A 15,277-nucleotide genomic window follows, 5' to 3' on the forward strand; every position below is an offset into this window, starting at 1 on the left:
CCATGGTTGAGCATCTGCCTTGGCTCAGGGCATGATCCTGGAGTCCAGGATCAGGTCCCAAACTGGACTCCTTGCAGGGGGCCTGCTTCTCCCTCTGCCTATGTCTCTGCTTCTCTCTGTGTGTCTCTCATGTATAAATAAATAAAATCTTTTAAAAAGTAATAAAATAAAATAAATGTAAATGATCCAAATAGCCCAAATAAAAAGCAGATTTTTAGACTAGATAAAATAGTAAGACGCAAAGTACATAGCTGTCTACAAGAAATACATTTTTTTTTTGAGAGAAAGACCGTGTGCGTGTAGGTGTGTATATGTATGTGTGTGTGTGACACAACTGGAAGGAGGGGCATGGGGGAGAGAATCTTCAGTAAGCTCCATGCCCAGCACAGAGCCCAACAATGTGGGGCTTGATCTCATAATCCTGAGGTCATGACTTGACCTGAAAGCAAAAGTTGGACACTGAACTGACTGAGCCACCCAGGTGGCCCTCAAGAAACACACTTTAAATTAAAGGCATATACATGTTAACAGTAAAAGAATGGAAATATTAGTATTAATTAATATTAGTCAAAAGAAAGCTGGGAGGACTATATTAAAGGAGACAGGAGATTTCAAAGTAAAGAATATCGCCAGGGATAAAGAAGGTCATTTCATTACTTAATCAAGAGGGCATACAATTCTAACAGCTTAAGAACCTAGTAACAGAGCTCAAAATACACAAAGCAAAAATTGATAGAACTGTAGAAGAAAAAGATAAATCAACAATTATAGTTGAAGATCTCAAAATTCCTATCAATTAACTGCTAGAACAAGCAGGCAGAAAATCAGTAAGGATTCTTGAACAATAACAACCAACTAGACTGACTGACATTTATAGGACATTATACTAAGAACATACACATTCTTCTCAAGTGCACATGGAACATTTACTGAGATAGAACATATTCTGGGCCATAAACAAGTCTCAGTAAATTCCAAAGGATTCTAATCAAAGTAGTGATTGGAGGCTGGGGATAGAGCCTTAAGCTTTTTAAATACACTTCTGTACTATTTTGTTAGTTATAAAAGCATGTATTCTTTTTGGATTTTTTTTTTTAAAAAAAAGCATTTTTAAAGCCCTATGAAAACTCTCTAAATACTTAAACTCCACTTCTCCTCTTGAGTGACATGAACCAATTTTTGTATCTAATAATCCTGTGAATCCTGAATAAAATGATCAAATACTATGATCTATTTAATACTTCCCTATTTCTGGGCATTTAGGTCTTTTTATATTTTCTACTTAAATAACTAAAGTTATAGTGAATAGATAATTCACTATAATTCTTTAAATGCCAGCCCTTAGCTTTCCCAAAAATCCACTCATTGTTCAATATTTCATACTCTTACATCTGTAAAACAAACATTAAATCTATATCATTTTTTACTCATTCATCTATGCCTTCTATTATCTAATTCCTCAAGAGCAGAGGTCTACCCTAAAACAGCTTTTACCACACAGGCACTTTTCCTATTGTAGTGATTAAAATTAATGAAATATTTGATTCTTCACTTTTGCCTCAAAATCCTACAGGGCTCCCTTTAATCTATATCCAATATATTTATGAAATGTCTAATTTGTTAAGCAGTCTTTTAAGTAGTGATTATTAATTACCAGACACAGCATGTAAGAATATGCATAGGTTGGTGACATTTTTAAAAATATTAATCATTTATTTGTTTGTTTATTTATTTGTTTATTTATAAGCATGGGGGTGGGTGAGGGGCAAAGGGAGAGGGAGAGAGAGAATCCCATGCAGACTCCTTGCCAAGCATGGAGCCAGGCACAGGGCTCAATTCCATGACCCTGAGATCATGTTATGAACTGAAATCAAGAGTCTGATGCCTAATTGACTGAGCCACCCAGGCACCTCAGTTAGAGACATTTTTTTCATGAGATTTTTTCTTCTGTTTATAAAAGTAAAATTGTTCACAGTGAAGCTTTGTATTATACCAAAAAATATATATAATAAAGTACATAACATATTTTTCCTTTCCATGTGTTGAGAATCTTAAGTGTACACATTGCTTAGAGTCTACTTTTCTTATTTTATTATATTGTGTATATTTTCTAATGTCATTAGGTGTTTACAAATAGAGAAGCAACTTTTTTTCCTTTTTCAGATTTATTTGAGAGAGAGTGTGTGTCGGGGTGTGGGGGTGGTTGAAGGGCAAAGGGAGAGAGAAACCTAAGTGGACTCTGCGTTGAGCATGGAACCCCACATGAGGTTCAATCTCACAATCCTGAGGATCAACCTTAGTTGAAACCAAGCTTTAGTCACTTAACCAACTACATCACCCAAATGTCCCAAAAAACAACTTTCAGTGTATTGCCTCAGAAGAAGAAGAATTAATTACAGCTTGGAATTTAGCAGGAAATGTTTATATCTTACCAAAAGTCCTAGGACTTTCTGTTGAATGGATGATTCAGTTGGGAAAGACTATAAAAAGAAAGAGAAACCTATAACTACCTCAAGAATCAAATATGGTAAGTGAATACTTAAATCAATCAAGCAATGGCAAAACTATAGGCTAAATTCCCATTCTAACCTCTAGAACCCGCATGAAGAGTTCTAACCCTTGGTTTTCAATAAAATGTCTGCAAGTGGTTGGAGATTCATCTGTGAGGTTCCAAAGTGCACTCAAAGTAAACTTCAAAGTGGTGTCCACTGAATTTTGATTGGTTTTTTGCTTCACTATTTGAAGAAGTTGCTGAAAGAAGGAAAATAAAATGAATTTCTCATCATGAAACTCTTATTATAATTAGTAGGGATAATGATGTCATGAGGATTGGTCTTATGGCTTAAAACATTTCCTATAAAGGTTATTTTAAGTACAAGAAACAGCTTCTTAGATCAGATTTTTCCTTCAACAAGAAAAAAAGTAAGGGATCTTCAGAAATATTTTATCACTCTGATGATACCTATAATCTAATACCGTGTAAAAAAAATAAAAAGCAAAATGATTAAATCTTAGGAAAACTATCTTACCCCTTAAGTCAAAACATATATTCAGTTCAGATCCTGGGATAAAAAAAAATTAGAGGGGCAGAAGAGGAAAGGAAACTAACATTTATTAAGTATCAGTAAAATATATCCTATATTATTGTTATGTCCATTTTTGGGGAGAGGAAACTGAGTGTGAGAAATATTAAGTAATTTGATCCTAGTCAACTTAGTAAGAGAAAATAATAATTGGAAGAACTACTTCTAATTCCAAGATTTCCTTAAGAAAATAAGGAATGGACAAGTTACATACAAATAGTAAGAGAATTAAAGTCTATATTGAATTTGAAAAGACAATAGCTTTGAAATTCCATTTGTAAATTATTTCTATCATAGCCTTAACCTGAGAAATTTAAGTTTCAAAGATAAATGTTTTGAGACCTAGATAAGGCAACCATAATTCCATTTTTAGATTATAATTTGGGGGGTAAAAGGAAGTTCTGCTCAAACAGATACAAGAAAACATCAATGATCACTATTACTTAAAGTTACACACAATTCAGGAAAAAAATTTTAAGAAATGAAAACATTTAGGTGCAATTATTTAACTCAATAGCACAGTGGCTAGGAGTGTGGCACTAGAATCTGCATCTGCATAACCTTGTTTGCCAATTTAATCCTTTGTTTCCTCATCTGTAAATTGTGGGTGAAAATTAAGAGATTAAAAAAGCTAGTGATCATCATAATCACTACTACTACAGCTGCTACTAATTCCTGCTTAAACTAAATTTTCCCCAAAACCATTTAAGTGGACTACTTCCTTAAAATCTTTGAATATATCTCCAACCAAAATTACTAAAACAACATATAGAGCAATAAAAAGCTCTATTTAAGATTAAAATGTCATCCCTGAAGATAGAAAAAAATAAATAAAATCAGTATCCCTTTTCTACTTATCTAACATATTTTGTGCTAAGCACTTAGCATATATTACTTCAATTAATTTTTTTTTTTTTTTTAAATAAGCTCTATGCCCAGTGTAGGGCTTGAACTCACGACCAGGAGATCAAGAGTCACATACTCTACTGACTGAGCTAGCCAGGTGCCTCCCCTTCAGTTAATTTTCTTTTCCTTTTCATTTAATCTTCTATAAGGACTGTATAAGGTAGTTTATCACCCCTAAGTAAATTTATGTGACTGCCCAAGCTAGTAAGTGATAGAATTGGGAATAAATCCAGACACACTGGCTCCACAATTCCTACTCTTTCCATTATACCACCATATCCTTCTCCTCTCTTTACATTACTCTGTTCATTCGTATTGCTATTATTATACTTATTAGACCGTATTACAACCGTCTACATAGTTATTCTCTCTAGTACTTCTTATGGACAGAAATTATAGATATAATTCAATGTGAATCCCTAACATCTAATAAGGTGATGGGTACCTGATAAATACTCTACACATAATTATCAAAGAAATGATCTTCTCATTACAGACATAATATATAAATCATAGAAAAAGGGAGCCTTTTGGGGCACCTGTCTGGCTCAGTTGGTGGAGCATGTGACTTTTTGATCTCAGGGTTGTGGGCTCAAGCCCCATGGTGGGTGTAGAGATTACTTAAAAATAACATTTAAAAAGAAAAAAGAGAGAGTCTTTCATTTGACTTTTCCATCTATCATTATTGTTCAAACACTTCATGCCAGGATTTAGCAAGAAATTCTGAAGTGGATTTTTTTTTTCCTCCTGTCCTCCCTTGTTTAGATTTATTCTCTTTAAAGCTTTTTAACTTTTCACTGTTCATTGTATCATCTCCTTAACTGTAAGCAAATAAAATAATTTGTCAGTTATTTAAATCATCTTTCTCCCCAAAAGCATCTAGAGCGATTTTATGCCTACAACAGTCTCTACATTTTCTTCACAAATAACAAACTAACAGAATTTTAGGTCTAGATAGGATCTTAAGGCTTATTTAGGCTCAGTGGTTCACATAATTTGAATAAGTACACAAACTGAGGTTACAGTTAGATCCTAGGTCATCTGACTCCTACTTCAGAGCTCTTTCCATCTCAGTTAAGGAATAAAGTTGCCTCTACAAAAATAAACGAAGATAATGTTTTGAAATATAAAATGTCAGAAGATACACAATACTACCTGAAAACAATGAAAATGAAAACTGTCTAGTGGTCTGCACAGGAGGTAATAGACTTACCCTGACAATGAAGAGCTCAGCACCAAGCTGTGCAGTTTGTTCTGTAGAAAGCTGAAAGCAAGCAAAAGACAAAGTAAATGTCCAAGAACTCACTAGCGTGACTTTAATACCATTCACTGTAACAGACTCCAAAGGTCAAACTAAAATCTCTGATCAACATGGAATTCTGCAATATTGAATGGAGCTTGAATAAACAGGCTGGCAAAAACGCTTACTAACTTTTCCTGCACATAGATTTTGAGGAAAATAGTAATTGTTAACAGGAAATCGTTGCCTATAGAAAATTGTTCAATAATAGGCGTTCAGGTACCTTGGCAGCCAAGATGGAAATGATAGCAACTGCCATCCTTTGCATGTTTTGATCTTCATGGTTGCAGAGCCACTGCATGACAAGCTTGGCTGCTTCAAACCTGAAAATACACAAAGGGTTTCATGAATGGATCCTGGAGGTACAGGCAGTTTCATAGCTCTAGCTGGGAACTGATGCTACAATTTAAGTAGGTAAAAAGAAAGTGGAATTTCCTCTTAACCAATAAAGAATAACAATTATACTTGAGTGTTTTGGAGATGGTGCCTCACTGTTAATTCTGACATTTTGTAAAGCAACAAGATTTTGGGAAATATGATTAAAACTATCTGGCATTTATCTTCTAGAATTTTAACATATTTCTATTCTATAGTAATTTCTATATTGTATTATTTTCTGGGTCCTTATAGTACCTATCACAATAGAAATATTCATTTATTCATTCAGATTTATCGAGTCCCTGCTTTGTGCCAGATAGTGTTCCTGACACTAGAGACAGAGTAGTGAACAAAACACAAAAACCTCTCTACTCTCATACAGCTTAGTATGGAAGACAGATAATAAATCTAACAAGTAAGTAATATATGTGGTATATGCTATAGAGAAAAAAAATTAAGCAGGTAAAGAGAGGATATGAAGTGTTGAGTTAAAAAAAAAAAAAAAGAAATGTTGAGTTTTAGGTAACGTGACTAGGCAATGCCTCACCGAAACTTCTGAGAAGTAAGAGAGCTGGCCATGTGGCTATCTAGGGGAAAGCATTCTAAGCAGACAGAGACATAAGAGACCCTGAATGGGAGTATGTCTGAAGGTTCTGAGAAATAGCATGGAAGCCAGTGAGAACCAGAGCAGAGGGAACAAGAGTAGTACTAAGAGATGAGGTCAGAGGTAAAAGTGAAGCCAGGTCATAGAGTCTTTGTAAAGAATTAGCTTTTACTTGGGAGACAGAAAGCCATAGAAAGATTCTGAGCAGATATATGGCATGAACTGACTTATGTTTTTAATAGGATTATTCTATTAGCTGTGTTTAAAATAAACTTGAAGAGGGCAAAGAAAGAAGCAAAGAGAGCAGTTCAGAGGCTACCACAATAATTTAGGAGAGAAATCACTTTTAGTCTAGTCCAAGTGGTGGAAACAGAAATGAAGAGAAATGGTTGAAATTCATGATATATTTTGAAGACAGCTGGATTTGTCAAAGGACTGAATGCAGTGTATGAGATAAGGAGAGAAATCAGGATGACACCAAGGAATGTATCTAATTGTCTTATCCATAATTTCATCTTTCAAGACTTGGCTCAAATATCACTTTCTCTGAGAAGCTTTCCTTGACAAGTTTATCACTGCTTTCTCACTGCTCCTTAGCATTTTTATGTAACTCTGTCAGAGAGCTGTAATTATCTGTAGCCCCACCTGAATCCCCCATTGGCCCATGAGTTCCTTGAGGTAAAGGACCATATCTTATTCAGCACTCATACCAAGAACCCAATAGAGAGCTTTATACATGGATGGTATTAATATATGTTGGCTGAATTAGAGAAATATAAATTACTCCTCTGCAAATTTCCTCAAATTTACTATTACCTCCTTTCTAGTCTCAAAGCCACCTCAGATTCTTTTACAATAGATTCCTAAGGAGCCATTCTGCCTCTACTGTTTTCCCTTCAATCTGTGCCCACACAGTAGTAATATATAAATCTGTCAGAGAATTTAGGTAGGATGTCATTCCTGAAATCACAGTATTTTTGGACTCTAACAATGGGCCGGTACTTTCAAACTTTTTTCCTGCCTGCCTACCCTGTACTTACTGCAAAATGGATTGCCCACAATTATGATTAAGATAGTCTGACTATTAAGAGCACGGATTCTGAAGCTTCTTGTATTTTGGGGTTTGAATTCTAGTTCTACCTAATGTTGTTGATAATAATAAAATACATTATTTTATCACAAGAAGCAATGCAGGAAAGTCCTTAAGAACATCACACACTCTGGAGACAGTCCAGTTTTAATTTTTTAATTTTTTTTTTTTTTTAAGATTTTATTTATTTATTCATGATAGTCACAGAGAGAGAGAGAGAGGCAGAGACAGGCAGAGGGAGAAACAGGCTCCATGCACCGGGAGCCCGACGTGGGATTCGATCCCGGGTCTCCAGGATCGCGCCCCGGGCCAAAGGCAGGCGCCAAACCGCTGCGCCACCCAGGGATCCCAACAGTCCAGTTTTAAATATCACTTCTACCACTTACTAACTTTAGGAACCTGGGGCAATTTCCTTAATCTCTCTGAACTTCAATTTTCTCATCTGTAAAATAGTAAGATCTATTCAATAGGATTGTTGTGAGGATTAAGTAATATTACACATAAAACTTAATACAGAACTTAGCACATACCAAGATTTTGATGAGGGTTTTTTTTTCTAGTATTATTATTAACTTCCTCTGTGCCTATAATGGTGCAGTTCCTATAACATTAAACAATTCAACCAGCCCTCATCTTCAGAGCAACACAGCAGGGATGTAAAAAGTAGAGGTTCTAAAGTCATTCTTGATTTAAATCTAAACTCGGTACTTCCTATTTTATCACCTGGAGAATTACTAAACCTCTCTGTGTCTCTGTTTCTTCATCTATAAAATGAAGACTACAAGAGTAACAATTTCACAGGACTGTTGTATGGACTGAATAAGCATATATAAAACACTTAGCACAGTGCTTGGCAATAGGAAGTGCTTTATACAGGTTAGTCGTAATCTTTATTATCTCAAATGCCGTCACTAACATGAAATCTTTAATGATCACCAATCAGATGAAATCTTTCCCTCCTCGTTTGGGGGCCCAATGCATTGTGTCATCCTCTTCTATGAAAAATTCTGTCTTCTGTCATACTCATTTTTCATTCATTCATCCATCAAACATCCACTTAAGCACTAGAGACAAAGAGATTAACCAATCACAGTCTCTGACCACAAAAAAGCTCAAATCTAGCAGAGTGTATTGGCTATATCAGAGGTAAGTAAACCACAGCCTACATATAGTGATTTTATAGCTGTGGGGCCAGCTGCCTCTCTTCTAAAGTTTTATTGGAACATAGTAAAACCATTTGTTTATATAAACTTCATCTACTGTTTTGGAGGTACAATGGCAGAGTTAAGTAGTTGCAACAGAGACTCTATGGCTAATAAGCCCAAAATATTATTAGTTAACCCTTTAAAAAGTTTGTCAACCCCTAGATTAGTTGACAAGTTTCTTTAGGAGAGTGACTATGTCTTTCCTACATATAATTTCATGTAACCAGTACAGATGCTCAGTATTTATAAAATAAAATTCGTAACCTGCATGAGATATATGTAGTTATATTTTTATCCAAACTATTTATTTCAAATAGTAAATAGTAAACAAAATACTTCATTCCTCAGCTGTGTCAGGTAACAGTGTACTGTTACCCAAATAAATCACAGTAAAATTGCTGCTTGAGAAATACACTTTTCGGTAAGTCATATTTTTTAATACCATCATTAAAAATTACATTTAAACTAGAAAGATGACAAAAATCCCTTTTAGCTCTCAAATCACATCTTAGACAAGGGAAGAACACTTTATACTTACGTGAATCCAGCTATATAGCCTCCCTTAACCTCCATTTAAAATTTTTCTTCTATAATTCAGTATCAAATAACAGTAATAATAAGAGGTATGATACAGAGAAATGACACTGGACCTAGAACTAGAAGACTTGAGTCTTTCTAGCCTTGTAGTTACTAGACACAAAACTGTGGGCACTGACATTGACTCTATATGCCTCAGTTTCTTTAGCCTACAATAGTGTGTGGATATTCTAAAAACTGTAATATAAATTTTTAGGCAAAGGGCTATGAAAACAGGGGTCAATCTGCTATCAGGAATGTCAAAGCACTAAATTAAAGAAAATAGTCAGTATTCTCTAAGGTAATGCAGAATCCCACCCACTTGATTAATTGTGGACCTGAGACACCAAAAATATGCCAACTGGTAAGAAATGGCCCAAGACATAGTTCTGTTTTGCCCCATTTTAAGTTCTAGGGCTATCACTTGCCTGTTGAATGGAACATCTTGAAGGATCCGGTCACTGCAAAGTGAAAGGAGGCAATTCTTCTGCAACTAAAGAACCAAAAGGAGAAAAAAAATCCTGAATAAAATACTGTTTTGTGGGTTTTATTGTTTTTGTTTTTTTTAAGATTTTATTTATTTATTCATGAGAGACACACACGGGGTGGGGGGAGGTGCGCAGAGACACAGGTAGAGGGAGAAGCAGGCTCCACACAGGGAGCCTGATGTGGGACTTGATCCTAGGACTCCAGGATCATGTCCCGGACGAAAGGCAGGCTCTAAACCGCTGTTTAAAGGCTACCCTGTTTTGGTATTTTTTAACTAGGGGGTAGCCTTTTATAAAAAAAGGAAGATCAGTGATGAAACACCAATAATTTCTTACATATTTTGTTCTGCCTACCTACTATTGAAAGACTGACTTCTACTGGACCCATATAAGTTTACTTGCACATATTCTTTGTCTTTTCTATTTGATGAGACAGGATAATAAATAAAATATCAGCTTATCTCCTTCCCTTCTGGTGGTCTTTGAGTGGGTCCTGCTTTGTCCTCTATCCACTTGTCTCAGGGTCCTGGGATCAAGCCCCCTGTCGACTGCACTCTCAGCTGGGAGTCTACTTGAGGTTCTCTCTCTCTCTCTCCCTCTGCCCCTTCCCCCACTTGTACATGCACATGCTCACTCTCTCTCTCTCAAATAAATAAATCTTTAGGGACACCTGGATGGCTCAGCAGTTGAGCATCTGCCTTCAGCTCAGGGCGTGATCCCAGGTCCAGGGATCGAGGAGCCTGTTTCTTCATCTGCCTATATCTCTGCCTCTCTGTGTGTGTCTCTCATGAATAAATAAATAAAAGATTTAAAATAAAAATAAAAATTGAAATTAAAATTAAAAAAATATCTTTTTAAAAACCAACCAAAAAAAAAAAAAAATAAAAGCTTAAAGTTCATCCAGTTTGGCAAACTACCCTCAAGAGGGAAGCTGGCTTTAATGATCCACTCATCAATCTAGATTGCCATTTTCAGTTGGTTTTTGGCCTCTATTTTTTATTAATTTGCCAATTGGATGCTAAGTTTTAAGAATTAAAAATATAATTTGGGGGATCCCTGGGTGGCTCAGCAGTTTAGCGCCTGCCTTCAGCCCAGGGCGTAATCCTGAGGTCCTGGAATCGAGTCCCGCATCAGGCTTCCCTGCTTGGGGCCTGCTTCTCCCTCTCCCTGTGTCTCTGCCTTTCTCTCTCTCTCTCTCTCTCTCTCTCTCTCTCTTCTCTGCCTCTCATGAATAAATAAATAAAATATTTTTAAAAATAAAAATATAATTCAAGCAGCATTTTTAGTTTTCATCCTGAGGATAGAACAAGTTATGTAGTACCATACAGCTAGAAGTAGAAAATTCACGTCTTGCTCATTTCTGTATCCCAGTACTCGATAGTGCCTGACCCAGAAAAGATGTGCTATGGCTATTTGCTGAAAGTACCACAACCTCAAGATTGAGGTGGAAGATGAGCTTTTTTTATGGTTTGCACTATTTCCCACCAACATTTGGATTTAAATACTTTTAGGCAGGAAGTATATTCTTTACTTTTCTACTTATCTGTTTTCCTATACTCAGTCATACCATAAAATTATTACTTTACAACCCTGCAAAGGCATTTGAATTTCCAGCCTTGGTCTACTAAATTCAACTATAATGGAGGATGGGACAGGATGGGTAGGGGACACTAAAAGGACTATGTGAATAGGAATCCCCACATGCTTACCTGCTGGTGATTGGGAAAATGTTCCATGGCTTTGAGCAGCAAATGGGTCACATCAGCCAGGAGTCGGACAGGCATTCCTGCAGCAAGATCCTGCTTAGTTAAGTTAAACACACAGGCACTTGCAGCAAGTTGTACTGGCAAATTCATAGGGTGGTTTCTCATCCCAGTAACCACAAGCTGGAAAAAAAATTAGTTCTCTTTATTCACACTATTAATACAAGATAACAGGGTGGTTAAGTCACTTCTGGCTCTGCCACTAACTTACTGTTATTTAACCTCAAAGATCTTTAGGTACACAATTTGTAAAATAAAAAATAAAACTATTTCTTGGGAGTATTGTGCACACTAAATGAGGCATCAAATATAATACAGTCCTACTACATTCACTGGTTTCAAATGTGTATTAGGATTATCTTGGGGAATTATTAAACATGCAAATTCCTGTACCTCATCCAGTCCTACTGAATCTAAATTTCTCAGAGTGGGATTCACAAATATGCTTTTAAAAATAAATAATATTCCAGGACCACATTCTGATAAACACGGCCCTAAGCAAACAACAAAAATTAAGAATCTTCCTTTCCTGCCCTTTAAAAGCTATCTTGGTTAAAAGATTTTAATTGGGAAATATCATGAATTAATTATGAAAGCACAGGTGGGTCATAAGCAGCATGGGAAGGTACCTTATGGAATTCCAATATTATACTTCTTTTAAAAGTCTATATGGAAGCAATAGAATGCAGCACCATGATTCCAGTCCTAATACCTCCATTTTCTACTGTAAATGGTGAAAAAAAAAAATCACAGTGGTCACTGGTTTTAGGTAAATATGAAGTGGAACGCATTTATATTGCTTACTGAGACTACTATAAAACGTTAATAACACTATACAACTATCTTCTCTCTCGTTTATGGTTAACAACTGAAATCATACATCATCAATCTCATTATCAAAAAAAAGCAGAAGACTAAATTCAAATTTTCACTGATTTTCTTCACAAAGCCATCATGTGTATCTAGGGAAATAATTTCAAAATTTTCATATCCAGTTTCTTATTCTTACCTTTAAAATTTCTGGCTTTGTTTTTTCCATCACATGAGTCAGGCTAAAAAGGTGAAATAGAGCTTCCCGGACGAAGAATGCCCGTTCACTGTACCGCTTCAATGCTTCTGCAATTTGAGTTTCATTGGCTTCTCCAGACACCTTTGAACACAGCCAGAAGATTAGCTTTTAGGATTTCTTCTGCCTTCTAACTTTCTCTTTCTCTATGTGTATAGATGGCATCCAGAATAGCTATGTAAGGCTTGAAACAAATGGGAATGATTACTTTTTCAACCCACCCAGAATAGTCATCCTATCAAGGTATACATATGCTAAAGAGATGTATGTTAGATAGGCTTAGACACGGCTATAAGCTTGTAACATTTTCTATACTGCACCTAAAGAAATTCTTTTTTTTTTTTTTCTTACCTAAAGAAAATCTTATGATATTTCACAGCCTTACCACATGATTAGGCTCTCATCTGTCTCAAGGTAACTCCTTAATTCCCCTTAACTCATATTAAAGCTACATTGGCCTTTTTTTCCCCGATCTTTCAATAAACCAAGCTCTTTCCCAGCAAAAGGCCATTGTATGTTTGTTTTTAAAGGCCATTATATGTAACAACCCTCTCTGACTGAAACCTTCCTCTCTCTGACTAATCTATTCATTCTTCCCAATTCAAATGAAATGACACTTCTTTAGAGAAGCCTTCTCTCTCTGACCCACCAATCTAAATCAGGTCCCCTGAAACATCTCCTTCATAACCATTATCATAATCCCCCCCCACTCAACTGACCCACTCACCACTGTACCAGAACAATTAGCAATATCTGTGGTTCAGAATAATCACTCATTAAATATTCATCAAATAACTGTTAATTAATTCCCCCAGATTTATCTAGCTCCCATCCAGCATCAAGATTCTGTTCAGGGACCCCAGGCTGTTCAGGTAGAGCATGACTCTTGATCTCAGTTTTGAGTTTTAAGTCCCACATTGGGTGTAGTGTTTACAAGAAAGAAAAGAAAAAAAGAAAAAAAGAGAAAGAGAGAAAGAGAAGAAAGAAAGAGAAAGAGAAGAAAGAAAGAGAAAGAAAGAAAGAAAGAAAGAAAGAAAGAAAGAAAGAAAGAAAGAAAGAAAGAAAGAAAGAAAGAAAGAAAAAAGAAGAAATTCTGTTCAAAATTAGGTCTATCGGGCAGCCGGGTGGCTCAGTGGTTTAGGGCGGACTTCAGCCCAGGACGGAGTCCCACATCGGGCTTGTGCGTGGAGCCTGCTTCTCCCTCTGCCTGTGTCTCTGCCTCTCTCTCTCTCTCTGTGTGTGTATGTGTCTCTCATGAATAAACAAATAAAATATTTTTTAAAAAATTAGGTCTATCTAAGGAATGTCCCATTTCACAGATTCATACATTTATCTTAAAATTGTGGTTCACATAGTACTGAGTAACCAAATGTACATAATGGAGAGTGACTTTCCGTAAATGTAATCCAACTAGAAAGTGAAAAAATAAATTATTAGAATATCACCACTGATCTCTTTTTGTTTGTTTTTAATTTTTATTTATTTATGATAGTCACAGAGAGAGAGAGAGGCAGAGACACAGGCAGAGGGAGAAGCAGGCTCCATGCACCAAGAGCCCGACGTGGGATTCGATCCCGGGTCTCCAGGATCGCGCCCTGGGCCAAAGGCAGGCGCTAAACCACTGCGTCACCCAGGGATCCCTCACCACTGATCTCTAATGAATTAATGGAACTAGTGTCAACAACCACTAACATCACAGAATAAAAAAAACAACCATACATTATGTACTTCCTTACTGAAAGAGCACAATACCTAAGAGAGCTGCCAAAGTGATCAAATATGAGTCTTAATTAAGCCTCCAAATCTAGCTACTAATTTGAAGAAAATACAAAGACACAGAAACATGAATCATGAGTATACAATCAGGAATATCCAGGGGGTGGGGATCCTTGGGTGGCTCAGCGGTTTAGCGCCTGCCTTCGGCCCAGGGAATGATCCTGGAGTCCCGGGATCAAATCCTCTATCAGCTCCCTGCATGGGGCCTGCTTCTCCCTCTGCCTGTGTCTCTGTCTCTCCCTCTGTGTCTCTCATGAATAAATAAATAAAATCTCTAAAAAAAAAAAAAAAAAAAAGGAATATCCAGGGGCTGGCTCTGTTGGGAAAGCATGCGACTCTTGATCTCAGGGTTCTAAGTTCAAACTCCTCACTGCGTGTAGAGATTACTTTAAATAATAATAATAATAATAAAGAATATCCAGACTGAGACAAAGTCTACAAGTCAAAAATGCTGGATTTTTTTTTAAGATTTATTTATTTATTCATGAGAGACAGAGAGAGAGAGAGAGAGAGAGAGAGAGAGAGAAAGGCAGAGACACAGGCAGAGGGAGAAGCAGGCTCCCTGCAGTGAGCCTGATGTGGGACTCGATTCCGGGACCCCAAGATCACACCCTGAGCCAAAGGCAGGCGCTCAACTGCTGAGCCATCCAGGAGTCCCGGGCTGGATTCTTTAATAGACAAATTATAAGGAAAAGAAGGAATGGAAAGGGAATCTGTAAATTAAAGGATATTCAAAAGACATACAATTTTGAAAAATAAGCAAGATTAACTAAATAAATGCCTAGAGATAAACAGATGGGTCATAAATCTATTTAAAAAGCAAGACATGATTATTATTAATATCAGGACAGAAGTACTTTTTTGGAAGAGAGAGCTGTGATCAAGATGGGGCATGTGGAGGAACTTTAGGGCAGCTGAACGTTCTATTTATTAACCTGAGTAACGGCCTCAAATGTGTTCATCTTATTTGCCAATTCTTTTTTTTGAGGCGGGAGGTAAGGGACAGAGGGAGAAGGAAAATCTTAAGCAGGCTTCATGCTGA

The 15,277-nt window shown here is 36.4% G+C and overlaps 1 protein-coding gene across 8 annotated transcripts in view; it reads right to left on the reverse strand.

Moving 5' to 3' along the window:
- The window catches only part of ZYG11B (zyg-11 family member B, cell cycle regulator), a 90,178-nt gene that overhangs the window by 30,947 nt on the left and 43,954 nt on the right, over positions 1-15,277 (reverse strand). For all 8 annotated transcript variants that reach the window (XM_072723936.1, XM_072723931.1, XM_025991809.2 and 5 more), the window contains 7 exons: positions 12,403-12,543; positions 11,340-11,516; positions 9,571-9,635; positions 5,513-5,612; positions 5,203-5,253; positions 2,590-2,751; positions 2,433-2,480 (listed from right to left, as the gene is read on the reverse strand). In XM_072723936.1, the coding sequence (XP_072580037.1) occupies positions 2,433-2,480; positions 2,590-2,751; positions 5,203-5,253; positions 5,513-5,612; positions 9,571-9,635; positions 11,340-11,516; positions 12,403-12,543 (744 nt within the window). The remainder of the gene's footprint in view (positions 1-2,432; positions 2,481-2,589; positions 2,752-5,202; positions 5,254-5,512; positions 5,613-9,570; positions 9,636-11,339; positions 11,517-12,402; positions 12,544-15,277) is intronic.

This window comes from Vulpes vulpes, chromosome 10 (assembly GCF_048418805.1).
Source record: "Vulpes vulpes isolate BD-2025 chromosome 10, VulVul3, whole genome shotgun sequence".
Taxonomy (NCBI): Eukaryota; Metazoa; Chordata; class Mammalia; order Carnivora; family Canidae; genus Vulpes; species Vulpes vulpes.